This window comes from Phaeoacremonium minimum, assembly GCF_000392275.1.
Source record: "Phaeoacremonium minimum UCRPA7 unplaced genomic scaffold PA7_03_scaffold_62, whole genome shotgun sequence".
In the NCBI taxonomy this organism is placed as follows: Eukaryota; Fungi; Ascomycota; class Sordariomycetes; order Togniniales; family Togniniaceae; genus Phaeoacremonium; species Phaeoacremonium minimum.
In genome coordinates, this window is record NW_006920969.1 from 501,507 (window position 1) to 529,155 (window position 27,649).

The 27,649-nt window shown below is 54.7% G+C and overlaps 7 protein-coding genes across 7 annotated transcripts; 3 read left to right on the forward strand and 4 right to left on the reverse strand.

The window, feature by feature from the left end:
- Positions 1 to 1,288: 1,288 nt before the first annotated feature.
- UCRPA7_1183 (putative mitochondrial import inner membrane translocase subunit tim16 protein) lies at positions 1,289 to 1,826 on the reverse strand (the record flags this gene model as incomplete). Its single annotated transcript, XM_007913770.1, has 2 exons — positions 1,289 to 1,705; positions 1,824 to 1,826. 2 exons carry the CDS (start codon positions 1,824 to 1,826, stop codon positions 1,289 to 1,291), a joined length of 420 nt encoding a protein of 139 aa, XP_007911961.1.
- Positions 1,827 to 2,755: 929 nt separating this feature from the next.
- Positions 2,756 to 3,653, reverse strand: UCRPA7_1184 (putative cytochrome p450 oxidoreductase protein; the record flags this gene model as incomplete). The annotated part of the gene is made up of 2 exons (XM_007913771.1): positions 2,756 to 3,174; positions 3,275 to 3,653. The coding sequence occupies 2 exons, from the start codon at positions 3,651 to 3,653 to the stop codon at positions 2,756 to 2,758; spliced, it is 798 nt and encodes a 265-aa protein (XP_007911962.1).
- Positions 3,654 to 5,773: 2,120 nt separating this feature from the next.
- Positions 5,774 to 6,877, reverse strand: UCRPA7_1185 (putative zinc-binding dehydrogenase family protein; the record flags this gene model as incomplete). The annotated part of the gene is made up of 1 exon (XM_007913772.1): positions 5,774 to 6,877. One exon carries the CDS (start codon positions 6,875 to 6,877, stop codon positions 5,774 to 5,776), a length of 1,104 nt encoding a protein of 367 aa, XP_007911963.1.
- Positions 6,878 to 7,453: 576 nt separating this feature from the next.
- Positions 7,454 to 8,557, forward strand: UCRPA7_1186 (hypothetical protein; the record flags this gene model as incomplete). The annotated part of the gene is made up of 1 exon (XM_007913773.1): positions 7,454 to 8,557. The coding sequence occupies one exon, from the start codon at positions 7,454 to 7,456 to the stop codon at positions 8,555 to 8,557; it is 1,104 nt and encodes a 367-aa protein (XP_007911964.1).
- A 2,387-nt stretch (positions 8,558 to 10,944) lies between these two features.
- UCRPA7_1187 (hypothetical protein) lies at positions 10,945 to 12,069 on the forward strand (the record flags this gene model as incomplete). The annotated part of the gene is made up of 1 exon (XM_007913774.1): positions 10,945 to 12,069. The coding sequence occupies one exon, from the start codon at positions 10,945 to 10,947 to the stop codon at positions 12,067 to 12,069; it is 1,125 nt and encodes a 374-aa protein (XP_007911965.1).
- A 638-nt stretch (positions 12,070 to 12,707) lies between these two features.
- On the reverse strand, positions 12,708 to 14,003 carry UCRPA7_1188 (putative alpha beta hydrolase protein; the record flags this gene model as incomplete). The annotated part of the gene is made up of 1 exon (XM_007913775.1): positions 12,708 to 14,003. The coding sequence occupies one exon, from the start codon at positions 14,001 to 14,003 to the stop codon at positions 12,708 to 12,710; it is 1,296 nt and encodes a 431-aa protein (XP_007911966.1).
- Positions 14,004 to 14,568: 565 nt separating this feature from the next.
- Positions 14,569 to 27,222, forward strand: UCRPA7_1189 (putative polyketide synthase peptide synthetase protein; the record flags this gene model as incomplete). The annotated part of the gene is made up of 9 exons (XM_007913776.1): positions 14,569 to 14,768; positions 14,830 to 15,605; positions 15,791 to 16,317; positions 16,417 to 18,794; positions 18,853 to 21,390; positions 21,447 to 22,153; positions 22,218 to 24,086; positions 24,167 to 25,518; positions 25,678 to 27,222. 9 exons carry the CDS (start codon positions 14,569 to 14,571, stop codon positions 27,220 to 27,222), a joined length of 11,892 nt encoding a protein of 3,963 aa, XP_007911967.1.
- Between the last annotated feature and the right edge of the window lie 427 nt (positions 27,223 to 27,649).

Sequence of the window (27,649 nt, forward strand, 5' to 3'; positions counted from 1 at the left end):
AGAAGGACCAGCCCCTGGTCTTGGACGAGGAAACGGCAATGGCAATGGAGGTGAGAATGGGAATGAGAATGGCGGCGGCCCAAGGTACAACTATGGCAGTCTTGGGATCGGGCGAGCCGTCTGACCTGACCCAACCCGCACCCATCTACGTCGATGAATGACTACTTCAAGAAGGCGCTGGAACCTCACAACATTCGGGACTTCGCCACGATCAATGATTACAGAACGAGCTGGACACTCGGTGGTGCTGGAGCACACCATACAAGTTGCAGGACAATATCGCATCTGAATACACATACACGCACGGCATACGGTATAAAATGGGAGAGACCTTGGCGTTGGCGGCTTCTTGCTTGATTATACAGAAGCACATTCATGGATGACCCGAGTCACCCATGTAGTTGTAGTCTTAGTGCGAATAGATACCCTGACCTCACCTTTCCTCAGCCACAGGCATCGTACGAGTGACCTAGCAAGCACTTCTAAGACAATCCACCATCACAAGAGGCTGCACCTGTGGTCCCGGCATACTTCGCCGTACACACCAACCCCTGGCTCACCGGTGCACACTTAAGATCAGTTCTGACAATCATCATTATGCTTTTGATAGCACACCATCAATCCCACCTCATTACGGAAGCCACATTTTCCACAATGGAGCTGATCCGATCACCCAAAAGCGCGGAGGGGCTGGGTCGTTAATGCGAACGACACCCCTGACTGTGCATGATCGTCCTTGCAGATCAGACAGCCATTCCGGGTTCCGGGGTGACACCAGATCATTTCCTTCAGACGAACAGCTTTGAGCGATTGATTAACCTGGCATTTAATTGCGACTGGCTCGTTATGTATTGGGTGCGCTGATGCTAATCAGCTGTGTGATGTACAAGAAGAAGATGCCTGCCGTCAGATAATTGAGCTTTCATCCGCATTTTTATTTCATGTGATATGGCCACAAGATCTTCCCATCTATAAGATCTCTCGTGATGCTATATTTTTTTCGGCAGCTTCTCTCACAGCCCGCCCTATGTTACAAATTAAAGTACAGTCGGGGCCATTATATCGTCTAAGCCGTTATGTTTTCCAGCCTGTTCGCGAGGCCCTCTCCCAGTAAACGCCATGCCATGCGTAATCGAGTGAAGATGTGATGTAAGGTAGAAGTTGAGACATCACGTCGCATCGAACGTGTCTCCCCTTTCCATGATGGTTTTGTAATAAAGAGGAAGTCGATAGTATTGAACTGTAGTCCTGGTGGCGGCTGCATTCCTCGGTTTCTGGGAAATTGCCACTACCGGTCCTTGTAAACTTTCGGCTTCCATCCTTCTTTGATTTCTGCTTCTTGTGCTTCCTTCTCGAGGATCGGCCCCACCTCGGCTTCAATGCGCTCTCGTGCGCGCAATACTTTGCTCTGTAGGTAGAAACTCCCGCCCTTCTGGGGGTCGTTCGCGTCGAAGAGACGCTTGAAGCGCTCCATGACCTCCTCCATATCGGCCTTGCCGCCCTGGGGCGGCTTGACATTGAGAATCTTGACGGCCTCTTCGAGAGTCATACCAGTAGCACCGCCGCCGCGTCCGGTTGAAGAGACGCCGGCCTTGGCTTGTGCGCGCGCATACTGACTTGAAGCATTCGCCTGCTTGTATGCTTCCGCGAAGGACCGACCGAGGACACGCGCGCCGATGGAGATGACTTGTAGAATACGGTGGGCCTGCATGCCATAATCATCAGTACTCTATCACAGGAATATTCCACCCCGAGGATGAGGCAAGCACGATCGCGCCCCGGAGCTCGACACACAAAAAGATGTGGCTGTGAGACAGGCTTACCATTGTCAACGCTTAGGAGGTCGTCAGACTTCTAAGCTCCTCCAAAAATCACGACAGCTCTCGCTGTGTAGAGCTGCTGTAGCAAAAGCGGCGATGCGATGGTCGCTATGCCCGTTTCGTGGCTGTCTGTCGCACTCGTGGGAAAGATGAATGGCACCATCAAATGAATGGACCGATGATGGCTCTATTCTAGAAAATTGATGGATCGCCTGCCGGAAAATTGCCGATAACCGGGGCCGGAGTTTCTACAGTGCCGGCAGCTGGCGCCTAGTGGAACTGGCTGCCAGCTGGCTGTGACGCTCACAGCTTAATTCAGCTGGCAAGTCCGAGCGCGGTTATTGTGACCACCACCACCTCAAAAAATGACTACCAACTAGCCATATAGGGTGTAGGCCTCGTAAAATTGGACTGGGCACTTATACTGATGTGAGGGCAGAGCATCGATGTGTTTATTGTAGCCATCTCAATATAATTGTTATCTTAGTTACAGTTATAACTTAACTTCTACTGAAAAGTCTGGTTAATAGCATGATAATTAGCTGTTAATGCACACCAAACTGAAGCTATAAACACCATAGCTATATATCCTTACTTCCTTTCTCTCTTCCTTTCTTTTCTAAGATAGAAGGTAGCTACTGTTAGGTTCAAGACTAAGTACGTTTACTACTCTATAGCCTTTTCGGCAGGCAAGTCGACATAATTGCATGCTGCCGGGTTCTTCGGCCAGCTAAGATAGCGATGGATGGATAAAATCATCAGGCACCTTGCTTAAGGTAGGTATCTAAGTCCTAGCATCTTTATCTCTAGCAAATATCACGAAGCTCACGCAATAGACGTGTTAATACGGGCCTTTTTCTGTCAATATTGCCCCTGCTTGAGGTAATACCACCTTGCTGAGCTTGCTCCGCCATGTCCTATTCTACATGACATCGTCAAGCTAGTCGCTCGCGGATCATCATCTTGACACTCAAATCCGGCTGCACCGACCCATTGGGAAGTGAGAGCCTCTCGGGCTTAGAAGCACCGGCTAGCAGCTGAATGTCGTAGTCGAGTAGCAAGTGGGCAAGCAGGATCTTGATAGTGTTTCCGGCAAACACACGGCCGGGACACACCTGCGGGCCGTCTCCCCATGTGAGCAGCTCGGGCCCGTTGTTGGTGTACTGATGCCGTGTCTCCTGCCCGGGCTGGCGGCGCAGGTGGTAAAAACGCAGCGCGTCGAAAGTGTCCGGATCCGGGTACAGCGCTGCCGAGCTGTGAATGTGGTCTTGATCCACGCATACAATAGTACCCTTCGGCAGCTGGGGTCCGATGGAGAATTGCACCGGCTCTTGGAGGATGCGGCTGAGACCCACTAATCAATGCAGATGGGATATCAGTCAGCTTCTTGATATACATGGACATAGGGTATCACATTGATATACTGCGTGTGGTACGGGGATGAAGCAACCTACGGTAATGGAAAGTGTTGATGCGTGCCGACTCGCGCATGAAGCTGTCCAGCTTGGGCAACTCGGTCAGCTGGGTTTGCGGCAGCTTTCCGTTCTGATCGAGCACGCCGAGGACCTCTTCGCGCAGCTCTTCCACCAACTCGGGTCGGATGAGTAGCTCGGTCAGCATCCAATACAAGCTGGCAGCCGTAGTCGGCGTCGACTCAAATGAGGCCGTGATGATGTCTCTAACGACTTGGTCAACGCGCAGCTCGCCGGGTTTGTAACGCTGTACGAGCAGCTTCACAAAAGTGGTCTTGTTTTCGCCCTTGGTGTTAATCTTCGCTTTATCCTGAACCTCTCGCACAGCCTGTTCGACGGTGGGGCGAACGAGGTAGCTCATCCACCGGTGGAGCAGGTAGGCAGGAAAGTAGGAGACGTAAGCCACCCATGGACGCAAGAGGCGTGGGAAGTAGCTGCTTGAAATGACTCCGATGCCTGCAGTTATGGGGAGAAGCTTGACGGCAGTCAGCCAGCGTGTGTCGTGGCTAAGAGGCTCGCCGACCAGGCCGGTGGCCCCCGTTTTGACCACAACATCCAGGACAGTCCATATCAACGACACCGTGACCCACTGGCTATGGGTTGCCTTTGAAGACTCTACCGTAGTCTTCCATGCCGACCGAGCCGTCTCCTGGCGGGCGAGGCCTAAGGGTGCGACACTGCGGGCAAGATCAGTGCTGGCTGCCTTATGCAAGGTGCTACTGGAATCGTCGGTGCCAATCAGCCTCCAGCCCCCAAATTGCACCGTGGTCAGGAAGTCAACCAGTGATGCCTTATGGGCCGGCAGTCTACGGATCTCGTCGACGTAGGCCGACGGGAGCACGACGAACTCGAACCCCGAGTACGAGAAGAACCACGGGCTTCGCGGGTATTTGGCTGCCGCCTCATCCAACATCGGCTTATAATCCCATGCGTGCTTCCCCCGCGACGGTTTAAGACGGGGGATACCGAGACGTCTCACCGACAAGAAGTACGGTTGAATGAGGAAGTTGTCGACCGCTACGACGAATAGTATAGCAACGAGAAGTGCCAACCCAAACCTGACCGGACGAGACGTGTCCCGCCAGATTTGGGCGACCAGTAGTCGCGCTATCTGCCATCGTGTCAAGTTTAACGGGGCTAGAGACTGTCGCAGGATGACGTATTGCTCCTGCAAAGTCGCGTATTGTGTGCCTAAGCCGGAAACAATGCTCGGCGCCATGACTACCTGTGTCAATGGCATGAGGATTACCACAACACGTATCTAACAGATTCTCTTAATGCCATTGACAAGTTATAGATACTGAGAGTATGCTACATTCACGAGACAAAGTCGAAAATATGAGATCCCCGGTGGAGGGGGGAGGAGCTGTCCCCTTGCGGCAGTCTTCGTCAGCGCCGCATGATGCCATCCCGATCCTACCACACATCAGCCCACGGCTCCGGTCACATTTATCCTCAGCGGAATTCCGAGCCCGATTCTCGGATTGATTCAGTCGACTCGCCGGATTTGTAAAACGCGACCTGGATTTGTAACCTCTTTGTTTTGCCATCGGCAGAATCCGTCGGAATAGGAAGATGCAGTCATGGATTACATCAAGAGGACCGGAAGGAGAACTTCGGACTCTACGTGCTCAGCAACCTGGGACTGCAGCCTGTATGCATTGGAAGTTGCGTTTCTGGCACGCTAAGTTCACAAGCGCAAGGCAGAATGGCGGCTCCTCTGTCCACCAATATTCTTGACATGTCGGGAGTTTGGGTCTTGGTAAGACACCTTACTTCCTCTCTACCACGCACTAATCTGACGGGACATGACCTGAAGAGCAAGAAATTGTCGGATGACTTCGATGCCACGTTTGCAGCGGTCCGTCCTGAACTGTCCAGAATTTGACGCGGAGAATCTGGCGAGTGATACTGACATGTGCAATGTGGCATAGCAAGGCATTGCTTGGCCAATTCGAAAGATACTGGCCTTGGCCGGGGTGTCGCTGCATATGACGCAGTCCAAGCTTCCACCCGAGGGTAATGCCGCGGGAGAGCCCGTCGTATCGATCCAGGTCAAGCAGGTGGTCAGTCCGGGCGGCTTTAACAGCCAAGACTCGTTCATTCTCGACTCCCAGCCCAGGGAGACCACTGTACCTATCTTTGGGCTCGTCACCGTGCGAGCAGGCTATGTTCCCCTTGCCGAGCTCAAGGATACAGAGCTGCGTCAGCGTCTGCAAGGTGGCGGAGCGGATGTGGTAATTCAAGAGACCGTGGAGAGCAAGAAGAATGGGTGGGAAACGGTAGGGACATGGGGATTTGAAGAGGTTGGCGGCGAAAGACGCTTTACCCGGACCAGTGTCACTACGATCAAGAGTGATGGTACTCAGACAGTAGCTAGGCTAGTGTATGATTTCAGGGCAGAGTGATTGCTTATTATCGTTGATGTACCTAGCTCACTGGATGATAAGATTATGAGAATATAGTAATTATCTGACCCAGTCAGGCCAAAGGCACAATTAGCTTCTTCCCCGACACTTTATTCGCTTTGAGCAGTTCCAATCCGCGCAGTACGTTGTCGAAGCCTGGTGGCTGCAGTACCTGCATCGGCAGCGGCTTCAGCTTCTCCTCGTCCACCAGCTTCTGCAGGCTGCGGTAGAAGCGCTTGGACCACTCGTGTAGCTCGGGGTCGGGAGGCACACCATATGGTTCCGGGAGAAGCACGCCCCTGCCTATGATGGCCGGGCCCATGACTAAGTGGTGGCGGACGGTGCGCCGCTTGCAGAGCGACTTGCGGTACTGCTCGAGGGAGCAATACGTGCCACCACCGCGGCCAATAGTTTCATGACACAAGGCCAAGGTGGCCGACTCACCAAAAGGATCGAGGACTCGCTTCAACCGGTTCTTGGTGTACTCGCGGATGTCGGCCGCGCACGTGGGCGAGTGGTAATCAAAGACGGCATCGGCGCCGTACCGGCGCACCAGCTCGAAGTTGTGGGCCGAGCACGTCGTCACCACCCGATGGCCGCACAGTTTCAACATTTGAATGGCCACCAGGCCGACCGAGGAGCTGCCACCATAGACCAGTATTGTGTCGGCCGGCCGCTTCTCTCCCTGGCCCACTACCTCGTCAGGCGTTGCCGGCAGCCCGAAGTATTGGTGCAGGGCTAGGGCCACAGTGCTGATGCAAGCCGGACTCAGGGCCATGGCCGTCTCGAATGCCATTGTAGGCGGTATTCGGAGAGCGTATACCGCCTCAACCTTGATGTACTGGCCGAAAGAGCCCGACTCGGGGTCGTCCTGCTTGTTGCTCGGCACGCACCCGAAGACGCGATCTCCGACCGCAAATTCGAGTCCTGCGTCACCGGCCGGACCCACGGCCGCTATGATGCCGGAAAAGTCGACGCCATCCTGCAGTCCCGGTGTCGGGAAGCGGGCCGCCATCTTGAAGTCGCAGGGGTTCAGGGCCACGCAAAGGTTGTGCACTAGCAGCCACCCTGGCTGTAGCTGGGGAACGGGCACGTCATGGGTAACCCGAAGAACACCACCGGTATGCTGTAGGATGGCCGTGTGGGTTCTGGGAATATCGACCGTGGTAACGGTCATGATGAGCTATGGGTGCTGTAAGATAGTCGGGAGTCAGAATCAGGACAGGCTGAACAGGTGCACCAGCCCCGGAGCAGAATCCGGCCCTGCATAGTCAAGTAAATAACTTAGCTGCACCACATAGGACGACATGGTGAAAGTACAGTAACATAAGAGATGTATGTGTGCGGAGTCGGAACCGGAGCCGAAATGCAGGATTCGGAAGTCCGGTATCATGTCCACAGCTGTCCTGTTACGGCTCACTCCTTGGTCCGAGACAGCTTGGGGGAGGCCCAGTGTTCAGCTATGCATAAAATAACGCCATTGAGGATCAATGACTTGATAGCGACGGCGTCGGCTTCAGCTCAGAACACGATCTCATCTCACTAAATCATGCGCCATTACTCTCGGCTTCCCATATGCGTCAGTCTGCTGGGGGCCCTGGTCAGGCTCGGTACTGGCCAAGTTTCTCAAGATGGGGGGGAAGAGACCATAGACTGGGCCGAAGACTGGCTAGGAGAATGGGGGCGAGCTCAGGCGGTCCTCGGGTCAGATACTACCCAAGCCTGTGAAGTCAGTCACGTCACTGCCTTTGAGATGTCCAAGGGGCGATCGCCGGTGTTCTTCTCGACCAGTTCAACCGACGACTTTGAGCTACCCAAGATTGTGCCCATGAACGAGACGGCGGGGGAGCAGTGGGAGTTCGATGCAGTTTCCGACGATGGCCTTTCTGGCGTCATTCTAGGCTTCTACCGCGATCCCAACTACTCGGTTTTGGGTTCGGGAAACCTGCGTATGTACATCGAAATCGCTTTCCCCGAGCCAGGCCGCCCGCGCTTTGTGCAAATTGATTACCCAACCGAGTCGACAATTGAGCGGTGCCCTGGTATTGGCACCCGGGGAGAGTGGAAGGGTGATGGCTACCGCTACGCATGGCACGTGTCCGAGGCTATGAACCGGGCCCATGTGGTGTGGGACACACCGAAGACAAAAGGCAGTCTGAGCCTGACGCGGTCTCTGGTGCCACCACGCTACGCTGACGGCAGCACCTGGCCGCCGTCAAATCAGTCTAGCACCGCTTCACCTCTGACGGTACCCCATTTCTACTGGGTTGAGCCGGTGCCCGTGGCAGAGGCCCAGTTTGATGCCCTGGTGGAGGCCGAAACAGTGACGTGGTCCGGCATCGGGGGCCACGAGCGACTCTGGGGCGCCTTCAACTGGCTCACCTGCCTCGACGCCCTCACGCTTGTGAGACTCCGAGCTGGGCCCTACGCGCTCACCTTCCTCGAGCTCGAGTCTTGGCTGTACAAAGGCCTGCAAGTTCCTTCGGTGCTGCTGGCTGAGAATGGCGCCAAGGTCTTTGCGAGCCGGTCCACCAAGGCCTCGGACACGGAGGACTTCTTCACCTGGCAGAAGGTGTATGGCGGCGAGGGCATCTCAGGGAGCCTGAGCGACAAGGCAACCGGCTTCGTGCTCGATCTGGTCTCGCCCTCGCAGGGAAAGCAATGGACCTTTCTCATTACCCACAGGAACTTAGTTTTCGAGTACTTCTTGGGAGGAGGCGTCGGTGGTAGTGGGTTTACCGCCACCGTGGCAGGGGGTCAAGTCGGAACGCAGAGACAGTGGACGGGTGTAGCCTTGACCGAGGTGCTGAAGCTCCCGGAGAAGAGCCTGCTACTGAAGAGGAACTATGTCGAGTGAGCCGCGAGGAGTCCAAGGGAGTAGAGGGATGCAAGTCGAGTCCTCGCACCTGCCTGCCTAGATGGGACTACGGCTCTGCTGCATTGAGAAATGGTGTCACCCTGGGATGGAGCTTCGAGGTTGTAATAATCAACTATCTTTGCGTGCGGTGTGGCAAAGCAAGCGCGCTCCTTCCTTCAAAGGGCCGAGTCCACCGCAATGAACCCCTAGATTGGACTTCCAAGTATACCTTTGGGTCAGGTAGAGGGATGCGTGCGATAAGCGGATACTATAATGCGTGTGAGACCAACCATATTATAAAATTTATTGATTGATTCGAGACATTACCTGTGAAAATTTGTCACCTGCCGCCAACTTACCAACGCAATACTGCATAGTAAATACGGTTAAAGTTTAATCCTGTGATTATGGGGGCGACGAGGAGGGGCCTGCTCAAGAGGACGGGGTGGATGTAATTCTTATTCTTGGTCAAAGTCGGCGGCCATTGGCAATTGGATCGCTGCTGACATGAAACGGGTAGCTGACAAAGATCCACAGGCATCTCCTGAATAGATATCTTACACTATTAGCCAGTTCAACGAGGTCAGGGATGTAGTCTTAGTTCAACTGGGGAGGGTACGACTCATGTAACATCATAGCTGGCCCCAGATGCACCATCAATCAGCTCATGTGTTGTCCTTTTTACGTTTCCCGCTAGCCACGGGCCATCACGGGCGCTAGTGCCACTAGGTTGTTCCATCATCGCCCCACGCCGGTGGGATTCATCGCGAGTATATGTACTTGCGCAGATGATACTAGTATTGGAAGGCACGCATTCATGGCAGTTGCGGCCGGGGACGAGACAAACAAAGCCCGGCATCTACTAGTATGTATTATGCAGTACCTATGCATCTGTGCTTACCATCGGGTACAAATCCTATTGGCGTTACCTACTACTTGGGGTAGGTAGGTGGCGGTCGGGTACTTGAGTTTCCTACCGGGTACCTACCTTAGACGCTTGATTAAGGTAGAGGCTGGGAGGTATCTTCCTCTCCTTTGCAGTTGAGAGAGGTAAGCTATCCTGCCTTTTTGACTCCTGACTGCATAGTATCACCTAGGTAGGTAGCATACCTATTGCTGACACCGACGTCGTGAAATCTGACCACGATATGCCTCCATCCTGTCGGACTACGAATCTTGCATGAAAGGATTGGCTGGAAGGCCGGTGGCACAGTTTGCGCGTGTCTATCAAGCCAATAGGACTGTGTTGACACCTCGATCACACAAACGCAGCGGTTGTATTGCGAGATCAGGCTTCCGCGAATAACACCTGATAAAGATTGAGGCCCCACGCCCTTGGCAAATCCTACCGCACAAACCCTGTCTACTGAGATTCAATCCGTGGGGAAGCAGAAACCCGGCCAGCGAGATAGGTATCGGTTAAGCTCTCGACTGTTACCTTGGCTAGGTACCCCGGGCAGGGCCGCGTCGCGCAACATTCCTAGCATAGCACGCTACGGATGCCTTCCTTTTCGTTATCGTTATATTTGGAGCCCTTCAATGGCACGACAAGGACGAATTACAACTAAATCTAGGTATGCATGTTGGTTTGTAGTTCGCAGTGATGATGCCGAGTGCCACGAGCGGGAACTTCCGACCGTCCCGCCGCTTCGCCTGTGATCGCTGTCGCAGCTTCAAGCTTCGTTGCCAGCGAGACGAGGCCCTCGGAGAGGCGTGTGAACGGTGCGCAAAGACCAACCTCCCCTGCACCACCACCTTTGAGCACACCTCCCAGAGACAGTCACTAGCCAACCGGCTCAACCACAATCACAACCACCAACAGAACGTGAACGTCATCGAGAAGGAAGGACGTGGTGAGAACCGGCCGGCTGCCGTGACCGAGGCGCATCCCTCGCCGCCGCGAGACGACGGACACGGCCGCTTCGACTCCAACCAGGGGCAGCCCCCACGCCGCTCTTCCTCCCCACCAGACCGACACGACGAGCCGAACGGGGCGGCCTGGAACCCTCTCCCTTCCCCAGCGGTAGAGAACAGGCCTCGGCCAGCCTCGGGTGCGTCCAAGGAGCAACTTACCACGTCCGAGACGAACGGGTTGGCGAGACATTGGGCGGATGCCGGAGAGCGTATGCTTCTCGATCACAATTCTCTAGTATGGCTGTGAATGGATTCTGTTTTTTAAGAGACTTACTCGAGAACCTCTGCGAGAACTGACGCTCCGAACTCGACAGGGCCTAGACGGGATGGACTTCGCCATGCCCGACTTTCCCTTCGACCCGGGCGACTACGACTTTTCGCGGCTGATCGACGGGCACCATCCGGCATCGAGTACCGACGTGGAGGTTCGAGTTGCGGCCGGGGGTAGGCATCGACGAAATGGTAGCGAAGGGATGTCGGGCATCTTTGGTCACCACGACGAAGACCTAGGCCTGAACGGCGCCGCGACCGACCTCTTAGGTCGTCCTTCGCTATCCCGCCAGGGGGGTTTGGGCGACGATGGCCCATTGTCGTCGACGGCAGAGAACGGAAGGAATCACGATCCTCTCTGCTTACCGAGCACAAGTGGCGAGGCGCCTCACCAGGTGTCACAGCCGCTGAACAGCTACATCGGCCTCCTCAAGCTCAGTTTAGAACTGGCTGAGGACCGAAATATCATTGAAACTCAGGCACCCTTGGATGTGAAGCACCCGTCTCCTCTGCCTGAGTGCCCGCCGGTCGAGCAGTCGCGCTTCATCAACCGCGTGCTCAACCAATCAGCCCGCTTTTGGGACATTCTCAAGAAGATGTCGACGGAGGTCGAGTCACAGCAGCCGCGGGCGGGGAATGGGAGCAACAGCATTGGTATCCGTAGCAACGGGGTGAATAACGTCAATAGCCGAGGACACGCCCCTACTCGCGGCTTTGACAGCGGCGTGTGGCTCGGGTCCACACGAAGCGTGACCAGCGATGGCGGCAGTAACCGGGTGGATATGGACCTCTTCGGTATGCCCGTCTCGTCGTCGTCGGCCGCGACTGGAGCGTCGGTGATGCCGCAGCGGGCGGATCACGTGCTGGTGGTGAATCTGATCATGACATACGTGTATCTGTTGCGCAACTGCCGGGCCGTGTTTGCGCGGCTATATCAGGCACTCGACATGACGGCCACGGCCGAGTCGCAGTCGGCGCTGAGGCTTCCGAGCATGCAGTTCGGTGACTTCCAGCTCGACAATAATCTGGCCGTCCAGGTCAAGGTGCTGGTGGAGATGATGTCGGGCATGTTGCTGCGCATTGGCAGCACCCTCGGCATCAGCCCGATCGGTGTCATCTTTCCGGCCAATGGCAACGCCTCCCCGCCGGCCGAGGATCTTGATTACCGCCTGCCCTTTATGAGCGACCCATTAGCCGTATCGGTGCGCGAGATTATCTTGTCGCAGGAGAGGGCCCAAAATGGCGTGGCCCAGCCGGGCGAGGCGCCGCCACTCCGTGAGATCCTGTCCAACCTAAGACGCCTGCTCGAACGTCGATATTGTGTTTAGCTCCTAAACGTAAGGTGCCTACCTGACCTAAAGTACCCACCTTGCCTAAGCCTTGAATTTTGTCTGGACCGGATGACTGCACTGACCGTACATTTATACCCTCTTTTGTGCACTCTTTCTCTTTCTGCTCCGAAAGTCAACCGAGGTCGGGAGGGAGAGAGCAGTGAACGTGGTGCCAAGTGGAGAGATGCATGAGTGTGGAGTGTCGGTACACGCGGAACCCACAGTACCGGTACTTGCCATACAATAACAACAGCAACCCAGTAGTACCTGCGTCATGTAGGAGGGAAGTGCTTGCTACCGACGATCGACGTTGTGTTGGCTGCGACCGAGGCTGTGGTTCACCCTACCTACCCCTGACGGGGAGCTGCATTCAATATCACACAGAAAGGTTATCGGTTAAGGTACCTGGTAGACGTACCCTTTAGCTTATGTATATCTTAGGTAATCAATCCCCTATCTGAGATAAGGTACCTTCCCTGGATAACCTTCAATGGAGAACCTTGGAAGGTAGCAAGCACACAGGTCACTCTTGCCGTTTGACACAGAATGAATGAAATCTGTCCGATATCTTTGCTTCCACCCTACCTTGGCAGCCGTGACTGAAACTTCTTAAATCTTGCCTGCTACCTCATCTATTAAAGCTTCTCTCGGACTATGCCGAATTGCTGGTCGAGGAAGCGGAATACGCGTTGATTGCATTGCGCCAATGCGCCCACCTTTGCTTGAAGGCCGCCCTCACCGGGCGTCTCGGCCACCCACAACTGCTTCTCTTGACCTCCCCTTAATCCCGACAATCCCTCATACACGGCCGTGGTGTGGTCTGTCACGTCCAGGTACAGCGATTTGCTTGCACCTGTGACCAAGACTGGACAGTGAATCTGATGCAGCAAGTTGCCGCCTTCAGGAAGTCGCAGCGTGTAAGCCTTCATCGCGCGCAGGATGTGAGAAGGTCGTTGCTCGCCAAACATGGTGCCCGTGATGGCGATGTTCCACTTCATTTGAAAAGCCAGGCGCATCACCAAGCCGATGACGGCGTCTACGGTGCCGTCGCCGATCCAGCCTCGCTCCCACGCCTTTAAGAAAGACTTTGGCACCTGAGTAGTGGCAAAGTCCCATAAATCGTGCACCGGGTCGATGGCGATGCAGGCCTTGAGTCGCTGGTCGTTCGCCGCCGCCCGCAAGGCGAAGTAACCACCCAACGATGCTCCCCACACGGCCACCCGGTCCAGGTCCAGGCCCAGCTCCGGTTGCTTCGCCGCCACCGCTTCGAGATGATCAATCACCGCGCTAGCCACCACCTCCCAGTCTGGGCGAAATCGCAGCCCGTCGCGATGCAGGGTGAGTCCTTGGCCAGGTCCTTCGTACGTCACGGCCGCGTAGCCCAGCTCCAGAGCTGCGGCAGGTGCTAAGAAGTATATCTCTTCCGCGAGTCCGTCGGCCCCGCCATTTGCGATCACGATGGGCAGCTTTCCACCCGGCAGTCGTCGCCATGGAGGCGGCAAATACAGATAACCCGGTAGTGACTTCTTTCCGAAGGGAATCTCAAGCGGGATGACTCCCTCATGGTCAAAGAACTGCGTGGCTTCGCGGAATAGGCCGACTGATTTCTCAATGATGGGCAGCATGCGAGGATCGGGGACCAGCGGGCCACCGCCAGTCATCATGTAATAACTGGCCCGCGTGTAGTTAGAGCTGCGCAGCAGTGCATTTCTCGCAGCCGCCCGGTCCCCGGACTTGCGGGCTTGCTCTGCCAGTGCTTCCACTTTAAGAGCTTGTTCGGCCCAGGCAGCGTGCCAGCTCTCGGCGTCATTGTCCTTGATCTTGCCTACTGCCTCAAGGCACTCGGCCAACTCGGCGCCGCCACTCGGCGCCATCCCCAAGATTCGCACCGTCTCAAAGTTGAAAAAGATACCCGGGAAGAACTGATGCATGTTGATAGTGTTCAGTCGTACGCTTCAAAGAAGACAAAGTGAGCCTTGGGCAGTAAAGATCTTTAGCTTGGACCTATGCTCAAGGTAGATGAATGAATGGGCAAAACAATTGAGTCTCCAGACTCATCTCACCACTGCACCGACTCCGGCGGCCAGTCCGAACCTCACCTTCCTACTCCGGGTGCAGCCACACCGATGTCCGATACCTGCCGGAGCGGACTCGGGGAACGCATCTGCTCTTGCAGGCCGATGCCGCCTTTGGTACAGGATCTCCGTAAGGGGGAATCCAGATATCGCCACTAAGCCATGCTCATTCCGTGATTAGCTGACTACCAGTGAAGGAAGCAAGCAACGATACATGTACCTCATGTGTCGGACCGTCAGTCATGGTGGTCAGCTGCATCGGCCTCTATCAACTTTGGCTCTCGAAGAATTAGGTAGGTATTCATTCAACTTGAATAGAGTCTCCGATCGTCCATCGTTCGTCTAGACTTCAGTCTCCACCTTCCCAGAGCCAGCGTTCCAAAATCATCTCCCAGACCATCCGGAACGGACAACAGAAAAAATGGCTACTAGAGCGGCATACCATTATCCGAACGAGCCAATTGCCATCATTGGGAGTGCTTGTCGATTCCCGGGACATTCTTCATCGCCATCCAAATTGTGGGAGCTGCTGCGCGAGCCCCGTGATGTCCTGAGCGAGATCCCTAGCAACCGCTTCAACCCGACAGGCTTCTACCACGAGGATGCTCTGCATCACGGCACGTGAGTACTTCGATCTGAACCTGTGGCTCAAGCCAAGGACTGACACCCGATACTTGTAAAGATCCAACGTCAAGCATTCATACCTGCTTGAAGATGACATCGGCGTGTTTGACGCCCACTTCTTCGGCATCAAGCCGGTCGAGGCCAACTCGGTAGATCCACAGCAGCGCATTCTTCTCGAGACTGTGTATGAAAGCCTTGAGACAGCTGGCCTTCCACTGGAGTCGCTACAGGGATCTCGGACGGGTGTCTATGTGGGTGTCATGAGTGCCGACTATGCGGAACTGTTAGGCCGTGATATTGACACCTTCCCAACCTATTTTGCCTCCGGCACCGCCAGAAGTATTCTCTCCAACCGCATCTCCTACTTCTTTGACTGGCACGGCCCGTCTATGACCATCGACACGGCATGCTCGTCCAGTCTTTTTGCCCTTCATCTGGCTGTGCAAAGCCTGCGCGCCAGCGAGTCCTCTGTCGCCGTCGTGGCCGGCGCGAACCTTGTCCTTACCCCTGATCAATTCGTCGCCGAGAGCAAGCTGAAGATGCTTTCCCCTGATGGCCGATCACGTATGTGGGACAAGGACGCCAACGGGTACGCCCGCGGGGATGGCGTGGCTTCTCTGGTCCTGAAGACCTTGAGCGCTGCCATTGCAGACGGTGATACTATTGAATGTCTCATCCGTGAGACTGGAATTAACCAGGACGGCCGTACTAAGGGCATCACCATGCCGAGTCCTACTGCCCAGGCTGATTTGATCCGGTCTACCTACAAGAAAGCTGGACTGGACTTGTCCAAGTCTTCAGATAGGCCCCAGTACTTTGAGGCCCACGGAACTGGTATGTGAACTATTCCCCCCGGCTCTGTGCAATGACTGTCTATTAACTCGAACTCCAATAATAAGGCACCCCGGCTGGCGATCCGGTTGAAGCTGAAGCGATCAGTACCGCCTTTTTCGGTCAGTCTTCAGGCTTCAAACGGTCTCCGCAAGACGCCCCGCTCTACGTGGGCTCGATTAAAACAGTCATTGGGCACACTGAAGGAACTGCTGGTGTGGCTGGAGTCATTAAGGCATCTCTGGCATTGCAGAATGGTCTGGTTCCGCCTAATTTGTTACTCAACGAGCTCAACCCGGCCGTTAAGCCTTTCTATGGCGACCTGGAGATTCTTAAAGAAGCCAAGAAGTGGCCAGAACTTCCGGATGGGACGCCACGACGTGCGAGCGTCAACAGTTTTGGATTCGGTGGCGCCAATGGGCATGTCGTTCTCGAGAAATACGACATTCCAGATGTCGGACCGGTTCAGCCACAAGTGTTGCAACTGAGCCCGTTTCTCTTCTCGGCTGCCTCTGAGAAAGCCCTCACCGGAACTCTCGCTGCGTTCTCGTCGTACCTCCGTACCCACCCCACAGTCGATCTACGAGATCTATCGTGGAATCTGAGTGACCGACGGTCGACATTGCCGGTGCGACTCTCGGTGGCAGCGACGAATATTGAAAGCCTCACCTTGAAGCTCGACGAGCTGTCCAAGACACCTTCGGGAGTTGTTACAGTGAACAGCAACAGTTCGGGAAACCGGTTGCTTGGCGTGTTCACTGGACAAGGCGCCCAATGGCCAGCGATGGGAGCTAAGTTGATAGCGTTGTCTAAGGCGGCCTCCGATCGTATCCAGGATCTGCAGGATGCACTCGACAGCCTTCCCTCCGAGCATGCCCCAACGTGGTCTTTGAGAGAGGAACTCTCCAAGGACAAGACTTCGTCCCGTGTGGGCGAAGCCGCCTTCTCGCAGCCCCTGTGCACTGCGGTTCAGATCGTGCTCGTGGATCTTTTGAGAGCGGCCAATGTACGGTTTGCAGCTGTGGTCGGCCACTCGTCGGGCGAGATTGCTGCAGCCTATGCTGCCGGTTACATTTCGGCTCAAGACGCCATTCGAATTGCATACTATAGAGGATACTACTTGCATCTGGCAAGAGGACCTGAAGAGTCCGGTGGTGGCGCCATGATGGCAGTCGGCACTACATACGAGGACGCCCAGGCTCTCTGCGAGCTAGAAATCGCCGCCGGGCGGGTGTGCATTGCTGCGAGCAATTCTCCTGACAGCCAGACCCTCTCTGGCGACCGCGACGCCATGGAGGGAGTCAAAGAAGTTCTCGAGGAGGAGAATAAGTTTGCTAGGTTCTTGAAGGTCGACAAGGCCTATCATTCACACCACATGGTGCCATGCACTGGCCCATATATCGAGGCGCTCAAGAACTGTGGTATCGCGGTTCAGCCACGACAAGCTGACCGTGAATACCCATCTTGGATTTCTAGTGTTTACGGGGAAGATATCGAGACGATTGACACCAAGTCTCTGGCAGCAGAGTATTGGAGCCGAAACATGGCCAACCAGGTCTTGTTCACACAGGCTATCGAGTACGCTGTTGGGGCCAGAGGACCTTTCGACCTGGCCCTTGAGGTTGGACCACATCCGGCGCTCAAAGGCCCTGCTCTGCAGACCATCCAGGCCGCAGTCGGTCAGGCTATACCCTACTCTGGAACCTTGCGACGTGGTGCGGACGACGTCGAGGCGTTCTCTGAAGGACTGGGTTCTTTATGGGCCTTCCTTGGGCCGAAAGTCGTCGACTTCACGGCTTTGGATAGAAAGGCTCATGGTGATGGCGTGCATATTCCATCGCCAAGACTCCTAAAAGATCTCCCCACGTACGTTTGGGAGCATGACCGCATCTACTGGCACGAGTCTCGCTACTCTAAAGCCTTTCGTGCTGCTAGCCAACCACCACACCAGCTGCTCGGCACCAGAGTGCCTGACGGCACAGTGAATAACAACGAAGTCCGCTGGAAGAATCATCTCCAGGTACGAGAGCTTCCATGGTTGGTTCACCACCAGGTAGAACGGCAGATTGTTTTTCCAGCGGCGGGATACCTCTCCACCGTCCTGGAAGCTGTTATTCAACTTTATGGTCTAGACTCGGTCCGGCTTGTCGACATTCACGATGTGACCATCGGACAAGCCTTAGTCATCGAGGAAAACTCCCAAGTTGAGACGCTTTTTAGTCTCCGGGCAACCGAGACTACGGCAGACTGGGTCGAAGCCGTCTTCGCATTCTACTCGGCCCCGGCCTCGGCCAAAGGCTCGACGGATTTGGTCAAGAATGCATCCGGCCGGTTTCGTGTTACTTTGGGCGACCCCGCAGACAGCACTTTGCCAGAGCCCTACACTCCTGAGAGATACCAGTTTCTTGAAGTCGAGCCAGAGCGATTCTATGATACCATTGGGGAAGTCGGTCTCGGTTATACTGGGCCATTTCGCAAGCTTCAAGAAACGAGCAGGAGGCAACATGAGGCGACGGGCCTCATTCAGACCCCAGATGTTGAAGACGAGGCTGATGCTGGAAACCCCCTGCTTGTGCACCCTGGCACACTAGACTGCGCAATTCAGGCCATTATCCTCGCTCACAGCTACCCAGGTGACGGTAGGGTACGATCTATTTATCTCCCGACCAATATTGACCGCGTGCGCATCGACGCCTACTCTTGCGCCAAGTTAAAGGGGCCTGCCGGCTCCAAGTTGCCCTTCTACGCTTCGGTCACGTCAGACAAGCAGACCGACTTGTCTGGTGACGTGGAGGTGCACTCGCAAGACGGCAGTGCCGTTCTTGTTCAACTGGAGGGTCTACGCACCACTCCGTTAACACCGCCGGCCGCGTCAAACGACGTGCAGCTCTTTTTTGAGACATCATGGGTGTCCGAAACTCCGACGAGCAATACTGACTTGTGGAATGGCAAGGAAGAAGAGTCGGAAGACTACACTTTGTCCTTCTCGCTGGAGCGGGTGGCTTACTACTACGTTCATCAGCTCGGAACAGCCATACCCCAAGGGGAGAGAGCAAAGCTGGACTGGCATTTTAAAATATTTTACGAATATATTGACCATGTCATCTCACAGGTTGCCGAGGGTACGCATCCATATGCTAAGTCGGAGTGGGCAAACGACTCGAGAGAGGATATCCTCTCCGTGATCAACCGGTAAGGCAAAGAGCCAGTCACAAATATCTCTATACTTCCACTAATGCGCCAAACACAGATTTCCCGACAGTATAGATTTGCGTATTATGCAGGCTGTGGGAGAAAATCTAGTGGCAGCCATGCGTAATGAAATTAACATTCTAGAGGCAATGATGAAGGACAATATGCTCACCAACTTCTATGCTTACGCCCTGGGTATGGAGAGGTACCTCCTTGACCTGACTCGCATGGTAGGACAGATCAGCCGTCGCTTTCCACACATGAATGTTCTAGAGATTGGTGAGCTTGAGAAACCGGAGAAGCCCGATTGGAATTTCGCTGACCATCTGATAGGAGCTGGTACTGGCGGAGCTACGGAGGAAATTCTCAAGCAGCTTGCAGGATCCTTTTCTTCTTATACTTACACCGACATCTCTAGCGGCTTTTTTGAAAAGGCTCAAGATCGATTTGAACAGCATCGATCACGCATGGTGTTCAAGGTCCTTGACATCGAGAAGGATATCGAGGATCAGGGTTACCAGCCGCAGTCCTTCGACCTGGTGATTGCTTCCTTGGTCCTGCACGCCACTCGCAAGCTCGAGGACACTCTGAAGAATGTGCGCAAGCTGCTGAAGCCCGGTGGTCGGCTACTTCTGCTCGAGCTGACGGACAATGCCCCGATTCGCTTTGGCTTCATCTTTGGCGGCCTCCCTGGCTGGTGGCTGGGCTACGACGATGGTAGAAAGCTTTCACCGTGCATCTCGACTGAAGAATGGGAGGCGGTGTTGAAGAAGACGGGATTCTCCAGCCTAGAAGCCGTCACTCCTCACAACCAGAAGTTCCCTCTACCTCTCTCGGTTCTTTGCACCCAGGCGCTGGATGATCGCATGGCCTTCATTCGTGATCCTCTTGATACGACATTCCCGTCTCTCGATGTCGAATTTCTCACTATCATTGGGGGGCATTCACACGAAACGCAGCTGCTAGTCCAGCATATCCAAGGTATCCTCCAACGTCATTACAAGAGCCCCATAGATATTATTGAGTCTCTGGAAGCTGTATCAAAGCGTGAGCTACCTTTCCTTGGCAGTGTAATCAGCTTAGTGGATCTCGAGGACTCCCCTACTTTCCAGGATCTGACGGCACAGAAGCTGGCTAGCTTAAAGGATGTGTTCAGACAAAGCAAGAATATCGTTTGGGTAACGCGAGGTGCGCTCACGGAAAACCCCTACCGGAACATGTACAGAGGACTTCAACGCACCATTGTGAAGGAGATGCAGCACCTGCATGTCCAATTCTTGGATTTCGCCACGGTTGCCGACGTGGACAGTGTCACTATCGCCGCCAGGCTGCTTCAGCTCGAGGCAGGCAGTAACTGGGAGCAGGATGCTGGGCCAGGGCTGCTCTGGTATCAAGAGCCAGAAATCTTGATCCAGAACGGAACGGCTGTGGTGCCTCGTGTGCGGCCAAGCGCACACCGAAACGACCGGTACAACTCGGGCAGACGGCTCGTCACCCAGAAAGTCAATCTCGATGAAACTATCGTATCCATTCGAAACCAGGGCCAGGGCCCCGGAGCAGATTTCGCTGTCCATCAGGCAGGAGTTCGTGCCTCTGTCGCAGCATCAATTGGCCGAGTCGAGATAAACCTCTCCCACTCACTACTCCACGCCATCGCGTTCCCTGGAGGCAGCTTCCTTTACTTGTCTACAGGCTACGATGGCAAGACAGGAGACAGGATCATCCTAGTGTCTGAAAATTTAGACTCCCGAGTCTATGTGCCACAAGACTGGACTTTCCCTTTTACTCCCGAGACTGAAGACGATGAAAAGCGAACCTTGGTCGGCCTTCACGCCCAACTTCTTGCTGACTCTATCCTCTCCAACGCTGAGATTGGCGAGGTAGTGGCAGTACTGAACCCCGACTATGCCCTAGGCGCAGTACTAGCGCAACGGGCGACCGAGAAAGGGGTGAAATTAGTGCTACTTTCGACTGACAAAACTGCTTCCGTGGGAGGCCCCTGGATCTCGATACACGCGCGCTCCACGGGTCGCGATCTGCGCAGGGCAGTCCCCCGAAACTTAACGCAGCTCTTCAACATTGGTGGTTCACGCGATCTTGTAGATACTCTCACCAGCTATCTGCCCGCGAGCTGTGTGGTCCGGGACGGCAAATCTTTGACCAGCCCCTCCTCTCGCCTTCCCGTCGACTTCTTTGCTGCCGTGCCGGACATTGCCGGCAATCACCTTCGACTAGCGCTTGCGCGATCCGCAAGAGATTCGATACTTGTCGGAGAGGGAGATAGGCTTGCTTCAATAACACTTTCTGAGCTGGCCAACGGATCAGCGCCGGGGCTTGGTGAGCAGGCCATCATTGCATGGCGCTCCTCTAGCCATGTGCCCGTGCATGTGCAGCCCGCTAGCAAAGTGGTGCGGTTCCGACGGGATAGGACATACTGGATGGTGGGTTTGACAGGCAGTCTGGGATTATCACTCTGCGAATTCATGGCTAGGCGCGGTGCTGGATATATAGTGCTCTCGAGCCGGAATCCCAAGGTGGACAAAGCATGGTTACGGACGTTGGCAGACCAGGGTTGCACTGTCAAGGTGTTTGCTAAGTGAGTTGATACGTGGCTGTGATCTTCCCCTATGATTATCTACTAAAACTCCACAGCGACATAACCAACCGCGAAGACGTGAGGAACCTGTACAAGCAGATCTCAGCCAGTCTTCCGCCGATTGCCGGTCTTTCGCAAGGTGCCATGGTCCTACATGATTCCCTCTTCCCGGACGTGGAATTAGACCGGGTCCAGAAAGTGGTGAGATCCAAGGTTGCAGGTAGTATCTACCTCGACGAGATTTTCTCAGACAAGACCAAGCCGCTCGACTTCTTCGTCTTCTTCTCCTCGGTTGCCTATGTGACAGGCAACGCGGGTCAGAGCATTTATGGAGCGGCCAACGCGTTCATGGCGAGTCTAGCATCCCAACGACGCCGCCGAGGCCTAGCCGCATCGGTGATCAACATTGGTGCCATCCTAGGCGCTGGGTATGTGTCCAGAGAATTGACGCAGCAGCAGCAGGAATACCTGCGAAAGGTCGGCCACGTGTGGATGTCGGAGCAGGATGCTCACGAGATCTTTGCGGAGGGTGTCCTCGGCAGTAGTGTCGACTCGGCTGACACGGCTGAGTTTGAAACCGGCTTCAGAACCGACAACAACCGAGCTCGGGACCTGGAGGTTGAACCGCCTATGTTCCAGCATCTCCGGACCAAGACAAGCGACCAAGTCGATATCAGTAATGCCAAGACGAAGTACACCATCAAGACGAAAGCTCAGTTGCTCGAAGCCACAACCCACGAGCAAGTGTTCGAAATTCTCAAAGGTTAGTTAGAAGGCGTTTTGTTTGCTAATTATCAACCTGCTGACGGTTCTCTCGCTATTCACAGAGGGTTTCTTGATCAAATTGCAGGTAGCTCTGCAGGCAGATCCGAACAAGCCCATGTTGGAAATAAGCCTAGATGAACTGGGTGCTGACTCGCTCGTCGCTGTCGACATTCGGTCGTGGTTCCTTAAAGAGCTCGGCGTAGATTTGCCCGTGTTGAAGATACTCAACTCGCCGTCGGTTCGGGACTTGCTGCTCTTCGCACAGGATGCTCTACCAGAGAACGCCATCCCTAATGTTTCGGGCGGCGGTGGTAGCGATCCTCGGCCGGCCGATGGTGCAATGGAGCCGGAACCTGCCAAATCTGAACCACTACCACTCCCCGCTAGATCGGAAACAACATCACTAACTTCTTCTACCCAACTGAGGTCGGGCCCCGGCTCCGAGAGCTCAACTGAATCTGCAGTCACTGCTAGGACGTCAGCTACAGCCTCGGAGGCAGGCGAGGCCGACTCCAACTCAGAATCCGTGGAGGGGAAAATACGAGCCCTACACGAGCTGCAGAAGCCTGGAAGCCTGGGGCAGAGATCGCTGCCCATGTCCTTTGGTCAGTCAAGGTTCTGGTTCTTGAAACACTACGTGCAAGATCAGACATCCTTCAACATTACGACCGTAATCAAACTACATGGAAGGATCCGGCTTGATGCTCTCGAGAAAGCAGTGGTGGCCGTGGGCCAGCGCCACGAAGCATTGCGCACCCTTTTTTACACCGACGAAAAAACCAAGAAACCCATGCAATCAGTGCTACCAGAGCCCGTGTTCCGTCTAGAGCGAGCCACTATCGCCGACGACGAGGAACTACAGGACGCCGTGCAGCGTCTTAAGAACCACGTTTATGATCTTGAGCGCGGAGAAGCGCTGCGAATTCAGCTCTTGTCAATTTCCCCGGAGCGCCACTACCTTCTGCTAGGCTATCACCACATCTATATGGATGGCATTGGCTATGTAATATTGATTTCGGATCTTGAAAAGGCATACGGCGGACTGCTCAACATCAAGCCTCCTGCAACTGAGGTACTTCAATACCCTGACTTTACGACCAAGCAAATTCGCGAATACGAGACAGGGGGCTGGTCTGACGAGTTATCCTTCTGGCGCACTCAATACTCTAATTTACCAGAGCCGCTACCACTACTGCCCTTGGCTGGTGCGTTGGCACGACCAACTTCGGGGAACCAGGAAGCTGGTGTCCACACGGCCAGCTTCCGGATTCCTAAGGACCTAGCAGACAGTATTGGTCAAGTGAGTCGTCAGTTCAAAGTAACGCCGTTTCATCTATACGTGGCCGTTTTCCACCTTCTCTTGTACCGTTTCACAAATCTAGTTTCGGAAGATATGTGTATCGGGGTAGCTGACGGCAACCGCAAAGAAGCCGACGTGTTGCAGAGCCTGGGTATCTTCCTCAACGTGTTGCCGCTGCGTCTGAAGCGCAGCCCCCGCCACACCTTCGCCGACACGCTGCGAGACGTGCGAACGGTAGCTCAAGAGGCCTTTGCAAACTCACGAGTGCCATTTGACGTACTACTTAACGAGCTCAGTGTCCCACGAGAGCCATCACACGCGCCACTATTCCAGGCCTTCGTCAACTACCGCCAGAATGCGACCGAAGCACGCCGCTTCCTGGACTGCGACGGCGAGCTCGACATCGTCTCGACCGGCGAGACAGACTACGATATTAGTCTGGATATTCTAGATCTTGGTGCGAGCGGTGGCGAGAATCTTGTTGTTTTGGCCGTACAGAAACATCTGTACGAAGCCGAGGGAGCTAAGATCCTGCTCAAGAGCTACGTAAAACTACTACGACAGTTTCTAAGCAACCCTGCAGCGCGAGTCTCTTGGCCTTCTCTATATGATGAGAAGGATGTAAATCGTAGTATTTCAGTTGGTCGAGGTAATAACTCCCGCTTCTATCAGTTATTCTTACTCCAATTCCGAGATGCTAATGTTCCCTAGGCCCTCAACGTACCTGTCTTTATCCCACGATTGTACATCGCATTGATGCCATGGTAGACAAGTATCCCGGGCGAACGGCTCTTCGAGAGCCAAATGGACACCAGTTGACGTACGAGAACTTGGCCAAGCGGGTTGCGGCCATTGCAGAACAACTTGTGGGCCAAGGCATTGGTCGTGGAGAGATTGTGGGCGTGCATCAAGCGGCCCGGGCAGATTGGACGGCTACGCTGCTGGCCATCCTGCGAATCGGCGCTATCTACGTACCCCTGGATCAGAAGCAGGGCATAGATCGGCTCTCACTGATTGTTCAAGACTGTCTACCCACAGCCATCGTGATCGACTCTCTGACCGAGGCCGAGGATTTCATTATTGCTCAAAGCAAACCGGGTGCCCCTCTCATCATCAACGTGTCCCATATTTCTCAGGTACCAAAGACGAACCCGATTCCGATCCAAGCCAAAGCGGACGATCTAGCTGTGGTGTTGTACTCGAGCGGGTCCACCGGGGTGCCCAAGGGCGTAGAGCTCAGCCACGCCAACTTCAGTTACTACAGCGATGCAGCACCGATCGAGTGGGACATGCGTGAGGGTCAAGAGGTTTTCCTGCACCAGGCTTCGTACATGTTCGATGCATCCCTGCTACAGACCATATTCCCACTCGGGTTCGGAAGCACGGTTCTGGTGGTCGGAAACGAAGCGCGGGGGGACCCGACAGCAATCCCGGAGCTGGTGGCGCGCGAGAACATCACGATCTTGGGAGCCACGCCCACCGAGTACCTGACCTGGGCCCGCCACTGGGACGCTGAACTGCTGAGGAAATCACCATGGCGGGTAGCACTAACCTGGGGAGAGCCAATGTCCAAGCGGCAGCTGCGCGAGTTCCAACGGCTCGCTAAGCCTAACCTGAAGCTTATAGATGCATATGGGCCTGTAGAGACCACTATATCTATCGGTCAAGGACAGGTGCCGTGGAACAAGATCGTCATTGATGATGACAGACCTGGAAACCCCAGGTTTCCGTTGACAGTGATGCCCAATGTCTCTATCCGTATTGTCGACGAGGCACTTAACACGGTCCCGACTGGGGTGGTGGGTGAAATCATCATTGGCGGCGCTGGTGTTGGGAAGGGCTACCTGAAGAATGACGAGGGTACGGTAGCCAAATTCATACCCGATGAGTACAATAGACCTTGGCCCACGGCATATCGGACCGGAGATCGAGGCTGGCTCGAGCAAGACGGCCGACTGGTGTTGCAGGGGAGAATCGAAGGAAGCACACAGGTCAAGTTGGCTGGCATTCGCATCGACCTGCGCGATGTAGAGGCCGTCATTACTCAAGTGCATCATCAGCAAGTACGCCAGGTAATCGTGTCGGCCCGGACCAGCCCTGGGTCAAACACCCCTTTCCTCGTTGCGTTTGTGGTGCTTTCAGACAACGGGACGGATGTTCTACCGCCAGCGCAACGGTCGCGATTCCTGTTTGAATTACCGCGCACGCTGCCACTTCCGCAGTACATGCGACCCGCCATCGTTGTGGAAGTTAATCAACTTCCAACCAATAGCGCTGGCAAACTTGACCGCCGTACCGTGGATGGCTGGCCTTTGCCAGACTCTGCTGGTGCAGACACACTAAAATTGGACACAAAAGGCGAGCTCACTCAACTCGAGACGACGCTCAGCCTGCTCTGGGTCGAAGCACTTCCCCAAGCGCTTACCCCTTCGCATCAAGATTTGGACCGCTCCATTACAGTTGAATCCGACTTTTTCCACCTGGGAGGAAGCTCATTGGCGTTGATCAATCTGCAGGGACTAATCAAAGAGCGACTCGGACAATCGGTCCCCATTTTCCGGCTCTTCCAAGCCAGCACTCTAGGCGCAATGGCTACCCTGCTCGAGCAAGGAAGCTCAGATAACCTGCATGATGGAGACTATACCCAGCTAACTCCTGCTCCGATCAACTGGACAGACGAAGTGGCTCTCCCTTCTGACCTCTTGAACTCGGTAGTCGTCAACGGCAAGTCTCGTCTCTCGCCACGCGGCACGCCAAGCGTGGTAGCACTCACTGGGTCCACAGGGTTCATTGGTCGGGAGATCTTGCGTCAGCTACTCGATGACAACCATGTCTCCAAGGTTTACTCTTTAGCAGTGCGCAAGAAGCCGGCCGAAGTCGTGGCAGAATTCCCCGACCTATTCAGCCATCCCAAGGTGATTATCAAGGAGGGGGATCTTGGTCTACCACGCCTGGGCCTATCCGAGGCCGAGGCTTCTTCCATATTCGGACTCAGCGATAGCAGCAGCAGTGAATCGCCAGCCCCAATTGAGGCCATCATCCATATCGGCGCCGACGTATCTTTCCTCAAGACCTACAAATCGCTACGCCTCACCAACGTAGCCTCAACCCGTGAACTTGTGCGTCTGGCCGCACCGCGCCAACTGCCATTTCATTTTGTGTCGTCGGCCGCAGTAGCACGCCTCGCCGCCACCGCCGCGGGTCGCGACAGCTTCGGTCCCCAGTCTGCGGCACCGTACTATCCGCCGCCGCCGGGCGCCGAAACGGCCGATGGTTACGCGGTTGCCAAGCTGGTCTCAGAGCTGTTTCTTGAGAACGCCGCTCAGACGCTCGGCTTGCCTGTCTACATCCACCGACCCTCAAGCGTAACGGGCGAAGGTGCCAGCGAGCTGGACCTCATGGCCAATATGGCGCGGTACACTGCCGCAATCAGAGCCGTACCCGACACGCGCGGCTGGAACGGGGGCTTCGATTTTATCGGAGTCGGTAGCGTGGCGCGGGACATTGTCCACGTCGTGTTACAGAGCCACGGTGGCAACGGCCAAGGGAACAAAGTGCATTACCATTATCAGTCAGGCGAGACGGTCATCGACAGTGACCAAATCCTCCAGTCAGCCACTTCTGGCGGCGGGCCACCCCCTGAGGTACTGTCCTTCGATGTATGGGTACAACGGGCTGAAGACGCTGGGTTGAACCCTCTACTTGGACTGTACCTCCGTCGCGCCGCGAAGGGAGGGCTTTTATTACCAAGATTATTGAAGGAATAGGAGCGATGGGCTTGAACATGTGTTGTTTGTGAAATTGTCTATGCTGTACCCGATCTCATATTTTTATGGAGCGAAATTGCTCAATGTCTTCTTTCTTAGTCATTATGTAGTATGGTTTTGGAAGGTAAATACATGTAACTTTCACTGGATAGGAAACAGGGAGGGGAAATGGTGTTTAGGGGTATGGTATAAGGTCTAGACCTATCAATGGTCAACTGGCGCAAAATCAGCAATCATACCATGCTGAAGCGCGAGCTCTGTGCTTTCAAGCTTTCACTTTGGTACGGACAAACACAAGCGTATAGCAAGACTACCAGAATGATACAAGTCAATTTCGAGTGCTTCTAGACCTTGCTTATAGCAAAGAGTAATTACTTGTAATGAAATTATCTTTAAAGACCAATGACCCAAGAGACTAACGCCGCAT